General features: G+C 34.8%; 2 protein-coding genes across 2 annotated transcripts; both read right to left on the minus strand.

The window, feature by feature from the left end:
• Positions 1–3,924: 3,924 nt before the first annotated feature.
• Positions 3,925–7,883, minus strand: LOC120170962 (PH, RCC1 and FYVE domains-containing protein 1-like). Its single transcript, XM_039178788.1, has 9 exons — positions 7,734–7,883; positions 7,566–7,652; positions 7,386–7,475; positions 7,231–7,311; positions 6,987–7,148; positions 4,827–6,893; positions 4,519–4,665; positions 4,108–4,394; positions 3,925–4,027 (listed from the first exon to the last, which is right to left on the minus strand). Exons 1-9 carry the CDS (start codon positions 7,779–7,781, stop codon positions 3,934–3,936), a joined length of 3,063 nt encoding a protein of 1,020 aa, XP_039034719.1. The 5' UTR covers positions 7,782–7,883; the 3' UTR covers positions 3,925–3,933.
• A 3,487-nt stretch (positions 7,884–11,370) lies between these two features.
• On the minus strand, positions 11,371–12,878 carry LOC120170942 (transcription factor TCP15-like). Its single transcript, XM_039178774.1, has one exon. The coding sequence runs from the start codon at positions 12,598–12,600 to the stop codon at positions 11,512–11,514; it is 1,089 nt and encodes a 362-aa protein (XP_039034705.1). The 5' UTR covers positions 12,601–12,878; the 3' UTR covers positions 11,371–11,511.
• Between the last annotated feature and the right edge of the window lie 3,142 nt (positions 12,879–16,020).

Consider the following 16,020-nt stretch of genomic DNA (forward strand, 5'->3'; position numbering starts at 1 on the left):
TGCCTCATCATGATGAAACCATTGGCCTCGAGGACTTAGGGCTACCATTATCATGTTTTCTCATTATTTGTTTCGGGTAAACCAAAGTAAATTTTGCTGAGAATAATATCGGTCGAAAAGAAAAGAAAGAAATGTACTACGGATCTGGTCTGATAAAATATCAAATATGAATTTGATTCCAAACAAAATTCGTACGACAAATATTGCCGACATTTAGCTGCGTACGTGTTCCATATGATTGTATAGTGCTTAGAAAAGTTATTAGCACCGCCCAATTTGTTGAAAAGTAAATAAATATTAGTTATTTATATAAAATAAAACGTCCCAATATTCATTTCATCAATAGTTTTACCAAGTCAACTTTAGGCCCTTATCTTATTTTCAGAAAGTGAAAGTAATGCAGCTTTCCGCTCTCTTATATGTTATCTTGCAAGAACAAGAACAAAATATAATATTACATATCGACCATTTTAAAGTATTTGACTATTTGATATTAATAATTTGATCGAATTTTAGGTTAAACAAAATCTTTTTTTCTTATTATTAATTACTCTACTTCTAAACTTTATCATCTTTCATCTTTATTTTTTTTCTTTATAATTTATGTCAATTTTATTGATCAATTTAACTTTTTTTTCTCTTTAATTTTGTTTAACCGACGGCGGCACCAATTTTAATGTTGGTTGCCGCCAAGTCGATTATTTTTTTTAATTTTTTAATAAGAATAATTATGTCTTTATGACATGTTTTCTGTTTTTATGGCACGTTTATCTTTGTCTTTTGGTAGTTTACGATTTTTTAATATTATTTTCATTTATATTTTTTCTCATAATTAAATTTAATTTCGACATGATTAATTAAGATGACATTTATTTATTATCATGATAATAATTTTTACTTTTGACACTCAAATTGATTTAAATACACATTTTGAATAATTTTTTTTATTTATATGTAAACTTCAAAGCGCTTTGATCGTGGAACATTGACATTGATTCATGTAGTCATTGGATACTTTGGTTTTTTTTTACTTTATTTCGGGGTAAGTTTTTGTTCGTAAATGGTCCACCATATCTTATACGCTAAGCTAGAACGTGGGAGCACGCTCCATGGTCATTGGTAAGCGGTTCTCAGATCCAATCACAAAATTAGCCAAAAATAAAGAGAAAAATAGTTCTTCCTCGGTGTCATTTATGGTCGATTTTTCATGTAGTTTTAAAAAAAGTTATGTAAGAGATATATTGTAAAAAAATTAAAATGATAATTTTATTTAAAAAGTTAAATTTATTTTATTAGAAAACTAAGAAAATATAAAAAAGAAAATGTGTCTGATAAAAGTTAATTTTTTTAAAAGAGCAATTTAAATGAAATAATTTTAAAATATAAAAGGAATAATTTTAATGGGGAGAGAGAGTAAATGCCAAGGCGACTTCAGGGACAGAGTGGGACCGATGATGGTAAATAAAAAGAAAAGAAAAGGAAGAAGCAACCGTTGATGTCGCTGTTTGGGCAGTGATGGGGTTCGAATAAAAATTCATGATGAATGTCGTATTCGTATGAGATGCTCATCTTTTCTTTTAGGGTAAAGTATAGTACTGGTCACTGAACATTTTTGAAGCTTGCATTTAGGTTCTCCAACTTTTAAAACTTGCAATACAGTCCCCTAACATTTATTCCGTTTACAATATGGTCCCCCAATTTAAACCACTATTAGAAATTAGGGTAAATTATATAAAAGGTTATTGAACTTTTTAGACACTTGAATTTAGATCCCCCAACTTTTAAAACTTGCAAAATAGTCCTCAATTTCATTCTAAACCCCAATTTCCAAAGTAATTCAATTTCATTCTAAACCCTAAATTCCAAAATAATTCAATTAAATTCAATTATGTCAGATTTATTATTATTTAATTTCATCTTATTTCATGTGATACGTATTTTTTATATAAATATAATAGTATAATTCTTATCTGTTGAAGAAATTTTTTAATTAAAAAAAGTAATTAGGATATAGAAGAGGTTGAAAATAATTCGAATTTTAAATTTATAAAATGTTATTTTGACGTATAAATAAAAGTGTAAACTACTAGGTTGACAACTTAACTATCTAGCCATTTTTTCTTTTGTCATCGATCTTTTAAATTTATCAATCATACAACATAATTATTTAACTGTTTCAACTAAGCCACTAGTCGTTACCAATTGATACAAATGATGAAGTGGCAGTTAAAAGGAATTGACATTATTATACATTTAGTCTTTATTATTTATATAATCAATTTGGTCCTAAATTAAATAGAATTTAATAAATTAATCATTTAATTAGGATCTGACATGTGTTAGCACATGATCATGACACGTGTCATTGGTGACACATGTCACCACCTAATTATTTATATATGCTATCAATTTGGTCCTAAATTAAATAAAATTTAATAAATTAATCATTTAACCAGGATCTGACATGTGTTAACACATGATCATGATATATGTTATTGGTGACACATGTCACCACCTAATTAGAAGAAAATTAAGTTACAAAGAAGTAAAATTTGGGTCTTGGGCAAACTCAAACCTGAGTCACGCAAATGAAAGATACAGGGTGGAGCCACTAAGCTAACACCATCGTTTGTGTTAAGAGATATACAATAATACATATACTAATAGTATGACCAATGCCAGAAAAAAAGAATATAATGGAAAATGGAAATAATGAGATTTGAACTTCGGCAAAAAATTTGAAAGCAATAAATGATGGGAAAATATTATATTTTTTACAAAAAAATATTATATTTGATAAATTGTTTGATAGATTTAATATATTTTTTAAATATTAGTTGATACAATATTTTAAAAGAATAAATTTAAGATTTATATATTTTTAAACTAAATTTAATAATTATATTTTTCATATTTATAATTCATGATTATATATATGATCTTAAGTTGAGTATTTCTAATATAATTAATAATTTTAATTTCTTATTAAAAATAAAATATTCAAAAAATATAATGATTCATACATTAATATATGAATATATTTTTTTATTTATACATCTAAATATAAATATACATTTATATAAATATATTTTTATTCGTATATTGAAATATTTTGATTAAAATATAAACATATTTTAAATACTAGTTTATACAAGAAAAATAAAATATATCAAAAATATAAATGATTCATACATTTAAATATAAATTGAATCATTTATATTTTCTATACATCTATATTTAATAAGAAAATAAAATTATTGGGGGACTGTTTTGTAAGTTTTAAAAGTTGGGGACCTAAATTCAAGTGCCTGAAAAGTTCAATGACCGTTTATATAATTTACCCTAATTTTCTAACAGTGATTTAAGTTGGGGGACCATATTGCAAACGGAATAAATGTTAGGGGACTGTATTGCAAGTTTTAAAAGTTAGGGGACCTATGTGCAAGCTTCAGAAATGTTCAGTGACCATTACTATACTTTACCCTTTCTTTTATGATAATATACGGCGCATGAAATGATGATCCCTATTCACAATGATCGTAAACGTAGTGTGATCCAAGCGAATGAAAACTTGGTTAACAAACTGCTTAGGTCACTATTCTCCGTACATATGAAAAGAAATAAACCATAGTCCTTGCATGTTTCACCATATTCTTCTACCAGGTGTACAACAAAGCTAACAAAATGCTCTAAAGAAAGAAAACGTCTATTAAAATAATCTTAGGATCCTAGAAAAACAAGGTGGGGGCAACGAACGTTAATAAGGATTGCTCTCGTTTCACTTTCTTTCCTACATTCTTGATACCTGCGATTGTATCCTTGATAAAAGCTCCTTTCGTTTGTATATTTTGAAGAACAGTTCTGTTGGCTTGGGTTTAGCTGATAGAAAGAGGTCATTAAAATGGCAATACCAATCTCCTTCAAAAGCTCAAACTAGTGTCCACGAATGATATCATGCCTTTCAAATAATTTTGCCCCATTTGCAGCCCACCACTTCTCTGCATTTTCTTCTGAGAAATGTTTCCGACTGTAGAAAAAACGCACAAAATTATTGAAGGTAGAGCCTAAAGCATACTTATTAAAGTCACGTTACGCTAGAGTACATACCTAAAGCGAACACGACTGAGAACATTACTTCCATTGGGCAAAGGTGACAAAGTTAAGTACACTCCTGCCTCATCTTGTATCATAATCTCCGCCCTTTTAGTTTGCCCTTTGGTTCCATTGGATGTCGATACGTTGTTTGCGTTGAAATTTACTTCACTTGGTACACACATCGTGCCGGTTGCATTGGCGAACACGTGCTCGATGTCTGTGGTACGTTTAGCAACAGAACAGGCATTATAGAGGAGGCCCTTCTGTCCCGGTGGAAGCGTGTCCGTCACTTGCTCCAACTGCAAATCAATATCAGATAAGAGGAAAGTTAGGGGTGTGCGCTGCACCAGAAGAAAAAGCAATCCTCTGCTCACCTCATCAAACAATTTAAACTGTAAGAGCACGAGAGCAAAGAACTCCAACCTTAGCAGTGAGTGACATGATAACTTCCTCTGCTGATTTATATTTTCCAGCTTCAGTTTCTGCTCTTGCAGTCACTTCTTTTAATCGCCTTGACGTCTTTTCAAGCTCAGCTTCGAGATGTCTTGATTTGCAAGTAAGAGCTTCAACCTGCAATAAACTTATCATCTCATCCTTCTTATACATTTAGATAACTTAAACATTAATTGGGAGAAAAAATGAAACAAGTCTCAATGAAAATCCACATCATTATCATATGAAGCCTTCATTGTTGTAAGTTGTAACTGATGAATAAGATTAGAAAAGGTTACCTGTGCCCTTAAATTTATGATCTCTTGGTTGGCATTGTCATTCATTTGTTTTGAATCATCAATAGTTACAGTGGAAGATCGGTTGCTCGACTTTCCTGAAGCAGGAGATGTTGCTCGAGATGTCCTTCTAGAAATTGGTGGTAAACTTTTTCTAGAATCTCCAACTGGATCAATTGGTAGCCTTGGTGTATTAAATCCTCCAGGATGAAAATTTCCAATTTGAGCTGGGAATATGGTCCGATTTTCAAAGTCTAATTTCAGTTCACTCCTAGAAAGTCGGCTTTCAGCCTGACTACTGGAGCCAAGACTAGATAGTCTGGAGAGTTGTGCATGTGACCTTAGAGCTAAAACTTCTTTGTCCATATTCTCATCGAATTTACGAGGAATATTTCCATTTCGTGCCTTAGGAGGCAAGGGAGAAGAAACGGATTCTCCAGATTTTTTCAATTTAGCAAAACAATCATCACAAACTCTATATGGTTTGTTCATAATTGGAGCCAGTGATGCCTTTAGAGATTTCCTCACTGTGCATGATTTGCAGAAGATTAGTCCACAATTATAACAGCTGTGGCGCTTTCTTATGAAACCAAATGGATTTCGACAACCGGAGCACATCGATTGATCAGCACTCGGTACCCATTTATGAAGACTTAGAACTGCAGTAAAGTTGTTACCACAAACTACACTCTTAACTTGCTTATCTTTTAGAAATTCAACAACTGTTGGAGTATCTCTATCATCAGTGTTTCCATGTCCTAATTGCCCATTTGTGCCCTTTCCCCAAGTATAAACCTCTTTTTTTGAAGTCACAACAGCAACATGATGCGATCCACATGCAATATCTTCAACAAATCTACCTGCAATTTTACCTCCAACCCGAGTTGGAACCTTGCCATCAGCTGTACGACTTCCCAATTGACCATAAGCCGAACTTCCCATTGTATATACTTGTCCTGAGGTTGTAAGAGTAACTGTGAGATTTTGACCACAGGCAACCTGGCTGATATTGACATCAAATAGAGCATCCACACTATGGGGTAAAAGTCTAGGTTCTCGATTGCCATGGCCGAGTTCACCTTTATCTCCATCCCCCCATGTAAACAACTTTGCTGAAGAAGAGCTATCAGGAAATCCATCATCAGATGATTCAGTCACAACTGCAGCTGTGTGCCAAGAACCACATGCAACCCTTGTTGTCCGCAATCTACTCAAAGTCTCCACTTTCCGTGGAACAGTCGTGCTACTACGATCTCCATGGCCTAATGCACCAAAAGATCCATCTCCAAATGTGAACAACTCACCTCTAGATGTCAACAGAGCTGTATGCCAAGGTCCACATGATACATAGGAGACGTGCATACCTTCCATGTCACTTACCCTTCTAGGTATCCAATGACTAACATCACTTCCATGCCCAAGCAAACCAGAATTGTGTGCTCCATCACCCCATGTATAGAGATCCCCCGATACCGTAACAGCGCAAGTGTGATATTCTCCGCATGCTACAGATTGAAAATTCATGCCTCTAAGAGTATCTATGAGTTTAGGTTGGGGAACATCTGCATCCGCACCGTGCCCGAGCCTTCCCCCTGATTCTTCCCCCCAACTAAAAATCTCACCCTGCTTTGTCATTATTACCGCATGGCTACTTCCACAAGCAATACCATGCACATCAAGAACCGTTGTTGGTTCCAATGCCTTGGGCATAAGTGCATCGATCTTTGTATTGAACAAACTCTCAACTTTATCCTCACCACCTCCCAGTATTCCCTCACCAACACCTTGTCCCCATATGAATATATCAACCAAGGCATCGACGTCTTCTTTACAAGAACCATGGCTCGATGAACTTACAGCACTTGATAAACTGGCTCTTACTACATCAGCCTCAGAACTTGGATTGTTTATGTTTTCTACACAACTGGCAGCTATTAACCCAAACTCAACTATATCTGGTTTACTTGTGACCTTAATTGAATCAGCATGTGTAACCATGTCAGCAAATGTCTTCCCTAATCTATTGCGCGGCTCGGAGGGTGCTTGAATTCCTTGTGCATCTCCTTTATCCTGTAATAATGCGAAACAAAATACGAAAAATAAATCACCTAAAGGCTATCATATTTTTACATAAAACTAAAATAGAAAAGTAATAATACGTACAAAATGCGGATTGGGTGGGCTTTTTTTGTTTAATTCAGGACTGTCTCCTGATGCAGTAGTATCAGTCCCTGCTTCGACCCTCCACTTGCGATTGATACCATGAGAAACTAATGCCTTAAGACCAACGAACCAAACTTCGGCTTCTTCTTTATCTTTACATATCTGTAAATGGCCAAGGATGGTAACAAATTAAACATAGACGAAGCATAAAACATCTCGCAATCCCATGACAACATTCACCCACCAAGTCCAAGGACCTATCATTGAGTATTAATGAAAACGATTGATACTCTTTTTCAGGTTGAGGATATCGTTGAAATACTGCCTGCAACCCAAACATAAAATGTGAAAAAAAATTGGAATCAAAGAATGATGATTAAGAAACAATACAATACTCACTGTACGCTGTCCAGGAATGATCCTGGAAACATGACTAAGCCTGATATATTTCTCTTTTCTCCGAGAGTACCATATCAATTTAGATTCATCCTGGAAAAAAGAACTCAATTTACCACTCAAAATGAGGTTTTAGATTGATTTATTGCAAAAAGTTTGGATCAACAATCGGAAAAAACATACATTGGAGAGCTTAAAAGGGCAGAACTTGGGCTTCCCTCGACGTCCATATTTGAGCAAGTACGTTCCTTTCTTTAACGTTGTAATGGCCTGCAAATTTTACCCCATTGAAACAGGGTTGTTAATATTTAAAAGAAAACGATTAAAAGATGAGAAGAAAAAGAAAGAAACCTGGTTGATATCCCTGTCGACGACACCATTTCTCTGTAAATCAGCCATTCGAGGTTAGTAATTCAGCCTTAGTGTTTTCCATTTTTGCTCCATGAATACACCACCACTTCACCATGACAAAGCTACCATCTATGTATTTTTTTCACAAACCAAAAGAGGTTCCAATTTCCCTTTTGTTTATACAAACGCTGAATTTGATGATTCCAGCTCCAGAAAGTTGTTCCTCAAACATAGCAACATTCTCCTCATTTCTTCATCCGAAAGGTAGCTTCAATCACCACAATGCCAATGTGATTTTAGTTGCAATTCCAGAAATAAGGGAAACAAAAAAATTACCTTTTTTCGAATTTCTTTTCTCTAAATAGAGAATGTAAAGAACACAAAGACCGGATTTTCTTTTTTCTGTAGTTGTTTTAGAACAGTTTTTTCTGTTTGCCTATGAAAAGTTTGGGTTTTTGAGTGTCGGAAACTGAATGAATACTCGATACGAGAATTGTTTGTTTTATTATGGTTGATTCGTTTTCAAGGATTCTTCGTCGTTTGTTTGTTTCCGACCCAATGCGACTTTGGTTCGTTATGCCATCGCCAGCATTGAGAACTCCCTTTCTCAACTTACTCTCGTTAATGTTTGATTTTGAGAAAGAAAATACAGTTAATATCCAGAATTTTCATGCTTCTTTTAAGTTTTTTTTTTTTATAAAAAAATGGCCTCCGTTTAGAGGAAACATTGTTATTCATTGGGGATCTGGGTTCGAGTATTATATATATTATGGGTGTGAATGATCAATGTCGAAAGGCTGAGATTTATCTTTAAACATATACTTATTAAAAAAAAATAATGGTTTATAGTAAGTTTAAAATTATTTAATAAATTAAATAATAATAATAATAATAAGCTTGCCTGAGTGTGTTGACAATAACCGGCATTTGTTGTGAGTGTAATCATACTTTTTTCATCCTCAATAAACAAAAAATACTCACTTTATAAATATTTACCTTGAAAATGTGTTAAAGTTGATTAAAGTATAGTCTACTAATAAGTATTATTATTTTTTCAAATCGGATCCATGTATTAATTATTTGTCCGTTCAAGTAAGGCAGCACCAAGCAGCTTCGGGAACATGTCGAGTTCTTACAGTACCGTAACATATAAACAAGTAGCTTACTTACCGTTCAACGACTTTGGCCAATGTGAGTTCCAAACTAAAGGACCCAATACAAAACAATGACAACAAAATGTCTGTGTAGTTGAGTTATGAATTATGGCCTTCCTTCTGAGCGACTCCAATTATTGAGTTGTTTAATGAGAATATCATGTACGTATAATATCTAAATCATGAAAAATATAAAGACTCATTATAATATTTTATATAAATTAAATATTAGTAATTATATTAAAACTTTAAACAACTTGAACTAATTAATCATCAATTTTTCTGATTTTACAATTAAAATAACAAATAAAACTAAAGAGCAAGTGTGGAGTTGGATAAGTGTGAAACGCATTAGTGCCTGTGGTTGTAAACGAATCCAGTTAAAGTTCGAGTATTTGATTTGAAAAATTTAAAGCTGAGCTCAACTCGACTCGAAAGCTTACGAGTTTAAAATTGTCAAGCTTGATTCAAGTTCAAAAAACTTGAACTCAAAATATTTTCAAACTTAACTTAATTGAAACTCAAACTCAAATATAAATCTTAAGTACATGAAAACCTTATATGACATTTTTTTGAAAAAATAACAACATGTAAGTGTTAATATTATTAATAATTTAATTGAGAAAAGGTAATATATATATATATATATTGAGTTGTTTGTGAGCTTTTCGAGTCGGGTGTTAAGTAACTCGCTTTGGCTCGTCATAATTTTAGTCAAGTTCGAGTTCAAATCGAATCCATTCAAATTGAGTATTGACCAAGTATTAGCCAAACTTTGATTGAATCGAACTCGAGTAGATTACGAAGTGTTTAGTTTTATTTATAACGCTATGAGCTGCATACAATGCATGCTCGATGAAAAATGCAGGGTGCAAGGATTCAAATAGCGGTCAGATAGTGGTATCGCGGTCGTGGTGGCGTCCGATACCGCTATCGTTGAAAATAGCGGTGTGAAAACAGAATCACACAAATAATGGTTGATCATGGCCGTAATTTAGCAAATAGCGGCCAATTGCGGCAATAGCGGACCGCTATTGACCGCAATAACATTCGTTATATCCGCAACGATATATGTTATATCTGCAACGATCGCAATAACATCTGTTATATCCGCAACCGTGATAAACGTAACACTGCTACAACCGCAATTAAAATTTTTGCGTACTCATTATTTTAAAAACAATTTAAAATTTTGAACTCATTCTTAAAATTTTAGATTCTCCACTGTTTAAATTCCTAAGTTTAGACTCTACGTGTTTTCATCATCTCTCAGTTTAGACTCTACAGTACTATATAGTTGAGCATTGCTGAACCCAGAATAGCACGAATACATGTCCCGTTAAATTAGTAAAATATTATCTTTAAAAAATAATATAATACTGTAAGTACGTGAAAGTAAAACTTAAGAGTTCTTTATACACAGTACGAACTACAAAGAAGGTATCTGAGCCCTGATTACATAATTAAATCAATCATGACTGCCTTACACTGACCTATATGCAACTCAGGTCTTAATTATTAATTAATGCTGCAAAACAAAGCAATCTGACAGCTCTATATAAATAAATATGCAAGAACCAAAATGTTTATTATTTGACTATGTACCGATATCCTAAGAAGTAACCATCAGGCCGGGCAAGTCCCCCAAGAAGAAACCCTACTTATATAGCTAGAGGAGGCACTCTTTTTGAGAATGAGAATCTTCATAGATATGATGCCCAGAAAAAAGATTTCCCAGTTTAAGAAACCTAAAGGAAATCACCATTGTTATAGCCTGCAGCAATTCTAACAACACGAAGAAGAAAACCCAGTTGTTGGGATTTTCCTTTTATGTAGGGTAAAGATTCAAATCAATGTCGCGGTTGCGTTTTCAATCATGTTTCATTTACCGCGATTACGGCCGTAACGGGCGCTGTTGCAAGTATATCGGAAGACAACACTATCACTATTTCTCGGACACTATCATGGTCCGCGTAGGGGTTGCAGTTAAAAGGTTTTCCATCAAAAAATAGAGTTGACCCACGGAGCATGATGAACGGTTCAAAGATGACCGAGTATATAAATATACAGCGATACCAGTTGAGTTGAGTGTGTGTGTGGTGGGGGCATTAATAATAAACCAACCAGCAAATTACTTCCTTATATGAAGAAGAGGAGGAATGATCCTGTTGTTAGTTGGTGATTGCTTACTGCTTTTACTCACCAAAGAGGGCTCACCACTCCACCTGAGAAATATCTCTCCTTCACGTGTGCCCTTCTCTTTATGCAAACCTCAAAGCTGTTAAACTGTGATTAATGCACTCAAAACCTCACCATTTTAGTAAGTATTAATCAGAGAGAGAGAGAGGTATTGGTTATAATGAACTAATGATGAGTTTGTTAGACCTAACCTAATGAAATCTAGTCTCTTTTTCCCTTGAGCCCAAAGGTCAACATTTAACAATGTTGGGTGATGTTGAAAATGTAATTTATACTCAAACCAAAATCGAATACCACACTGTTCATAGCATTCAAAGTCGAGCCTGTGTTGCAAATTGCACGTATATGTACTGCTAAAAAAAAACTAGAATAAAGCATGATCAAGCCATACACTTTGTGATTTGCTCTAATGCCATGACCGAACACTAGCTAGTTGGGTCATGCCTGTTTTCCTCGCCGTGGTGTTGATATGACCCGCTGGCCGGAGACTCGGAAACGTTGGTACCCGGATTCGGTCTATAGGCATTTAGTGACGTGAGGATTCCTAAATGAGTGTCGGTAATAGAACCAAATTGTTGACCAGGTAGGAGAGCCATTGGAGTAGCGAAATTCATGAAATGTACCCCACTAGACATAGTACCCCTATACATATTAGTATTAGTAGATGACGGAAATGTCCACACGGGATCACCGGCGCTGCTCCCGCCGATGACTTGGTTTCCGGGGTTAGTCACCATCCAAAATGTTGTCGGAATCGGATTATGACTTGCCGGGATTGAACCGGCATTAGATTGTATCAAGTAGCTCCCCATCTGATTTTGTGGCGATTCTTCCTGCTCCGGCCTCCTCCTTTTGGCTATACTAGCATCTGCTGTCTCCGCAACGTTGACGCTGGCTTCCCGGATCTCTTGCTTAGCTTGCAAGAAAGCGTTCAAACTAGTGTTACTACTACCAGGAAAGTTCAATGAATCTTCAGACGATAAAGCAACACCCGGAAATAAGACTCTCCTTTGTTGCTGAGACGAGTCGTCAAGGACATTCTTTTGATCCCATTCACTTCTCATCCTCAATTGTTGTGTCGTAAAATTTGGATTGAAATACGTGTTCCTCAAGTGGGAAGCCGACATGCTAGAGCCTGAACTTCTCAGAGAAATATTAAGGGACGTAAAATTAGCAGGGATAATACCTGTCCCCGTAGCAGCAATAACCGCAGGCTCGGCCTGTTGAAGCAACCACTCGATGGTTTCACCATCGGATTTGTGACCGAGCTCTCTCGTTAACTGGAAAACCCTAGCGGCACACGTCGCGGGCATACGGATTCGGCGGCCTCGGCCTTCGACCTTGGTGTGCCTGTCTTTGGTTGAAGTCCTCTTAGGGGGAGGTTTCTTGGGCGGTTCCGGGGTCGTTTTGGAGCTCGTCTCGGCCTGACTGAGTTGTTCTTGTTGTTGTTCCTTGGTTTCTAGGAGCTGAAGAGGGAAGTTTGGCCTGAGGATCCCATTTTCATCCATGATCATGTGTGTGAAAGTGGGATTATATTTTTTTTTGGCTCTCCTGGTACATGATCTGTAGGTGACCCTCAATTCATTCACTTTGGTGGTCTAGTGGGTCATTTCCCTCTTTCTTTTCAAATATGATGTTTTCAATTCCCTTTAGATGGGAGAAGATTGCAGCTGAGTTGTTTTTCTTATCTCTGCAACGACCAAAGAGAGAGATAGAGACAGAGAGAGGATAAGGGAAGAGAGCAAGCTTTAAGCAACAAATGCAATGAGTGAGAATTATAAGGTAGGGCTATGAAGGAAAAGCCAATGATTTTCTTTCTTTCTTTTTTTTCTTTTGGGGATTGGGAAATATTTTGTTTCTTTGGGGACCTGTTTGTAATTTTATACGATATCCATCTATAGATGTATGAATGTATGTGTTTTGTTTTCATCATGATAACAATAAATAAATAAAACCCTAATCTTAACATATATAAGTGTATAAATAAATATACTTTTATTGTGGTTGAACAATGTCTTGATACAGACTCCACGTGCGGCGCTCTTTATCATTCAATCTATAAAGACAATGGTAGCGTGAGCCTCAGGCCATGCCCCATCCCCTTAACTCACACTCTCTCTCTCCATTCTTAAATTTCATAATGTAATCAAGTGGTTCCCATCCATCCAATTCCAGTAATCATTGCCTTCTACCTTTGCTCTTAATTTTTTCTCATTTAAAAAAAATTGTTTTTCAAAGCTAATTTCCATTAATTATGTAGAGAAAAATGATTAATATTGTGAGTGAAAAATCTACTGTGTTGCATGTGAAAAGAAATGGTTTGTGGAGTTAAAACTCCAACCGTGCCATGGTATCAGATTTGTCTTCTTCTCCCAATGAATTGCATCACAAAGCTTACCATAGCATTGGTTAAATTGCAGCGAATAAAGTTGATTTTCTGAGTTATAAAAGAAAGTTGATTTCTGAGTCAATACCCAACACTTTTCAGATCTCCATCTTTGAACATGTGAGTCATACAGTCTGCAATAGATATATGTGGTCCTCATATACCCAAAATTTGCCTTTTCCCCCCATTTTGAGTAGGAGTAGGAGAAGCATTTCATAAGATCAATGGTCTAAATCTTAGGACCGAGTGGGTTGTCCATGATGAATATGTTGCTGAATAAGGTGAAAGAATATAACCCTTTTTTTCATATTATGGTTTTATTATGAGAAACATGCACCCACCATCCATCAAGCATGATTCGAAGAAGAAGAAACGATAGCAAGTCTAACCCATGTGGGTAAGAGGCCAAAGTGTAGCTCAAAAGGGAACAAAAAACAAAGCACATTGCCAAAAACATAGCAACTTTCAGTATCTATTTCAACAACCAACATACCTAGCTCTTATCATAACAATCCATTCCCCCAACCCAAGTACTCTCACCCCAATCGCCCTTCCTTAAACCACCCATCTAACCTTTTATTTCATTTTTTATTATCCAACACACTACTACCTTGTCATTTCACCATGCCAATCATTCTTAATATCATGTAAAGCTTGTCCTAATCAACTATTCTTATTATAAACTCAACAACCAAGTACGGGTGCAGAAATTTATGTTAGGGGTGCGAACAAAAAAAAATTATATTAAAAACCTTAAAGGCTGCAAACAGAGACAGATGTGTCTGAGGGAGCCAAGGGCCCCGACGATTTTTAAATTTTTAAATTAGTATGCATATTTATAAAATAATAAATTAAATCAACTAAGTTGGCACCATCAATTTTATACTTCACTTTCTAAGTTACTTAGCAGAGAGAAAGAAAAAAAGAATTTTCATATCTATTTTTCCATTTCTAAGTTTGCTAGAACAGAGATGCGTTTGTTTGTGGTACTAATATTTGACTGATTTTATTTCTTTCTTTCTTTTTTCTGTACTTTTGATTGAATTCTTTTGGTTCTGGGCCATGGGCGGATCTATGACAACTGTGGAGAATACTAAATGATTTATTTTGATTAATTGTAGAATTTACATGACTGAAGCCGATATTTTGTCGATCATTGAGTTCTTTTTTGCATATGTTGTTCTCATTTGAATTGTATATACTTAAGGATAATGCAGGGCTGGAGCAGAATTTGCTTTTATGTATCCTTATATGAATGATATAATGCCATGATTGTAATTGTTTTGTCCTTTTTGTTGTAACTCAGTAAATGTTGATTTCATGACTCGAGCTTCGTTGTGTTTTGAGTGTTTTTATATTATTGTAATGATTCGAGGCTTTTTTTTATAAAAACACTCAAAACACAACAAAGCTCGAGTCATTAAATTTTATGATATAAAAACACTCAAAACACATCCAATCGGCTTAACCCGATCTAAACCGGGTCTCTTTGACTCCCGAGTCAACAAGACCTGAACCTAGTCAACCTGACATGATCCGTTGACTTTGAAAAAAAAACAATATTTTTGAAAAGTCATATTTTATGGTATTTTGATATCATGAGTCCGAATTCGAAGTCTATTTCCCCAAATTCAATCTCGGTAAGTTGTTTTCCAGCATTTTACCTTCTGATTCGATCTGTTTTATGCAATTAAGCCTCGTTTCTAACGTAATTTTTGTTTATACGTATCCAAGATATTGTGGGAAGTTGGATTTCAGTTTGAGAGTGATCAAATAGGGTTTAAATGTTTGATCAGTGGGGCACAAAAATCGAGGTAATACATTACTACCTTATGCATGATGTATGAAACATGTTGGTATTGGTAAATGCATGGTTGAATATGGTTACATGTGTGTAGTTGAAATTTCTAAACTCGATTCGATTGTGAAATAAAATAAATTAAACTGAATAAGGCTCAAACTACATGTATAGGCACAAGAAGACTGATAAAAATGATTTCAAGTTCAGTGATTATCTATAAAAGCAAATAACCTCATAATCTCTAAATTCTATTTATCCTCGTTAAAAACTTTAATACAAAAACTACCTAATTATCAAATTATGGAATTGCCCCTGAAGTGTAAATTGACCAAAATACCCTTGAAGTGTAAAATGACCTAAAGTAGTTCCAAACCCTCGAATGATTAAATACCCTCAAGCTCTGAAATAAATAAATCAACCTCGAATACCAAAATGACCTAGAGTTTCTATTTCCTGACTGAACACCCGAAGACTAAATTACCGAAGGTACTTTACACTTCTAAATTACTCTAAATGACTATATTATATGACCATGTTAAACTGAATGGAAGTATGTATCCGAATTGTGGAAACAATTGAATTACTCTGGAAACTCTGAAATGATCGGGATAAACTTGACTACTAAATGACCTAAGTACCCTCAATGACATATAATTAAGCGAATGACTTGGATAAGTCTGGAAACGCTAATGAAATTATATGTTGTACCGTCCATAAGGCTTTTGAACCACGAATCCAGTACATCGA

Source organism: Hibiscus syriacus, unplaced genomic scaffold (assembly GCF_006381635.1).
Source record: "Hibiscus syriacus cultivar Baekdansim isolate YM2019G1 unplaced genomic scaffold, ASM638163v2 tig00111799_pilon, whole genome shotgun sequence".
Lineage (NCBI taxonomy): Eukaryota > Viridiplantae > Streptophyta > Magnoliopsida > Malvales > Malvaceae > Hibiscus > Hibiscus syriacus.

Excerpts from the sequence above, each read along its gene's own strand:
- LOC120170962 (XM_039178788.1), bottom strand. The coding sequence starts at position 7,781 with ATGGCTGATTTACAGAGAAATGGTGTCGTCGACAGGGATATCAACCAG. Across the intron at positions 7,476-7,565 it reads GCCCTTTTAAGCTCTCCAAT|GATGAATCTAAATTGATATG; the intron begins GTATGTTTTTTC and ends TCTTTTTTCCAG. Across the intron at positions 7,312-7,385 it reads TCATTCCTGGACAGCGTACA|GCAGTATTTCAACGATATCC; the intron begins GTGAGTATTGTA and ends TTTGGGTTGCAG.
- LOC120170942 (XM_039178774.1), bottom strand. The coding sequence starts at position 12,600 with ATGATCATGGATGAAAATGGGATCCTCAGGCCAAACTTCCCTCTTCAG.